General features: G+C 38.5%; 1 protein-coding gene across 1 annotated transcript; it reads left to right on the top strand.

Annotated features, from left to right (window-relative positions):
• Positions 1-759: 759 nt before the first annotated feature.
• Positions 760-1,677, top strand: LOC141116577 (olfactory receptor 2B6-like). Its single transcript, XM_073608972.1, has one exon. The coding sequence runs from the start codon at positions 760-762 to the stop codon at positions 1,675-1,677; it is 918 nt and encodes a 305-aa protein (XP_073465073.1).
• The last annotated feature ends 560 nt before the right edge of the window (positions 1,678-2,237 follow it).

Genomic DNA, 2,237 nt, shown 5'->3' with positions numbered 1-2,237 from the left:
AGTAGCATGAAAATTTACCTTTTGTATAGAATTACATTTCTGGTATTTGAGTGTGCCTAAGTAATTTTGTGCCTACAGTGTAAGATATAAGGCACTGCTGCCTCTGGCTGCCAATCTTACTAGATTTGGAATGAGATTTGGTGGCATGACTCCTGTGCTGCTCACTGTTCTTGCTGGAGGCACAAACATGAGGAAGCAAAACCATGTGTCTACCAAGATGGCCACCTCCAAACAGAAGCAGAGTGCACAATTAGGCATGGTAAATCAGTAATGGGGAAAGATCAGCTTTAGGGAGACCACAGGTAGTATTGGTAACTAGTTCTATGCCCTCTGCCTGCCTTTATTTGGCACAGTATCCAGAGTTCAGTTCCTCTTTAAAGCCCAAATAAACCCTTCAGTTCTAATCTACTAAATGCATACATTATCTGTCAAAAAATGTATACAGTCTTACAGTTTTTTTCTTTTAGAAAGCAGTCACAGGTCAAGTAGAAAAACCTGTCCTTGGTCATCATGCTTCAGAGAAGGACCCTTGCTATCTGTCTGGAAGCAGTGGTCTCTCTGACACTCCCCCCTGATGAGTCAAATATACAGCTTTTTAACCAGCAGGAAGAATACATTTTGCTGATTGCAAGTCTATAGATATGACATGTTAGGGGTCCTAATGTTTAAATGAAATGTCTGCAATTTAAACTTTTTATTTTGTTGCTTAACAAGGACCTAATCATTTTTTACAGGTATTTTTCTTAATGAATATTAGAAATGAACAAGACATTAGTAACTAATTTTATTCTTTTGGCATTTTCTGATTTGCATCAGTTACAACACGTATTATTCGTTGTGTTTTTATTCACCTATGTTACATGTATTGTGGGTAACATCTCCATCATTGCTCTTGTTAACTCAGAACCTTTGCTTCACACCCCTATGTACCTATTCATTAGCGTATTCTCTGCTTTAGAGGTTATGTTTGTATCTGTTACAGTTCCAAAACTGTTAGCTAATCTAGCAGTTGCAAATAACGTGATTTCATTCAGTGGTTGCTTTACCCAAATGTATGTCTTTAACTCTTTGGGTGTGACTGAATGCTATCTTCTTGCTGTAATGGTCTTTGACCGACATCTAGCTATCAATAATCCTTTACGCTATTCGACAATAATGACCCGTGTTTTTTGTACTGGACTAGCCATCTTTCCATGGATTATTGGATTTGGTATTGTTTTGATCCCTGCCATCCTTACGGCACATTTGGAATTTTGTGGTCCTAATATAATTGACCACTTTTTTTGTGACCTGGCTCCACTGCAAAAGTTGACATGTTCTGATTCTTTTGCAAGCAGTGTGTCTACAAGTGCTGCAGCTGTATTCGATGTTGTTGTACCTTTTCTGCTAATCATAGGATTATACGGCCATATCATTACAACTATTTCTAAGATTCGGAGTGATGAGGGCAAGCAAAAAGCTTTTTCTACTTGTACATCTCACCTAATTGTAGCTAGCCTTTTTTTTGGAACAGCCATCATTGTGTATGTCAAACCAGAAGGCACTAATTATGATAAATACCTTGCATTCATGTACACAGCTTTTACCCCTATGATTAACCCTTTCATATATACTTTACGAAACAGAGATGTGAAGAAAGTCTTTAAGAAAATCTTAAAGCAGCTCTTTTATAACTAATGATGCTATTAAAAGACTTTAAACACCTCCTAGTATAGTGCACTTTTTGCTATTCAAGAGAATAAGTATTTACTTTAAAAATAGTCTTGACATTTTACTTATTGAATATTTTAATTAATCACTGTACATAAATGGCTGGGTGGGAAAAGCGTTGTTCTGTGAGGATGTACCTGTTCATCCTCCCAGAACTGAACTTTGTGCACACCCCCAGGGTGTGCAGCAGCATGGTACTGTGACCACTGTGTCCATCGCACACAGCCAATCACTGATCCTGAGTACCTGCGGCTGTGCTCTACCTTGGTACTATGTGATTGCTGTGACCAATCACAGGGATCACATGTCCAGTAGTAAATAATGACTAGGGATGAGCTGAACACCCCCTCGGTTCGGTTCGCAGCAGAACTTGCGAACATGCAAAAAATTTGTTCGAACACACGAACACCGTTAAAGTCTATGGTACACCAACATGAATAATCAAAAGTGCTAATTTTAAAGGCTTATATGCAAGTTATTGTCATAAAAAGTGTTTGGGGACCTGGGTCCTTCCCCAGGGTACATGT

This window comes from Aquarana catesbeiana, linkage group LG13, assembly GCF_042186555.1.
Source record: "Aquarana catesbeiana isolate 2022-GZ linkage group LG13, ASM4218655v1, whole genome shotgun sequence".
Taxonomy (NCBI): domain Eukaryota; kingdom Metazoa; phylum Chordata; class Amphibia; order Anura; family Ranidae; genus Aquarana; species Aquarana catesbeiana.
This window is presented reverse-complemented; position numbering and strand designations above follow the sequence as displayed.

Coding starts and splice junctions, on each gene's coding strand:
- LOC141116577 (XM_073608972.1), top strand. CDS start 760: ATGAACAAGACATTAGTAACTAATTTTATTCTTTTGGCATTTTCTGAT.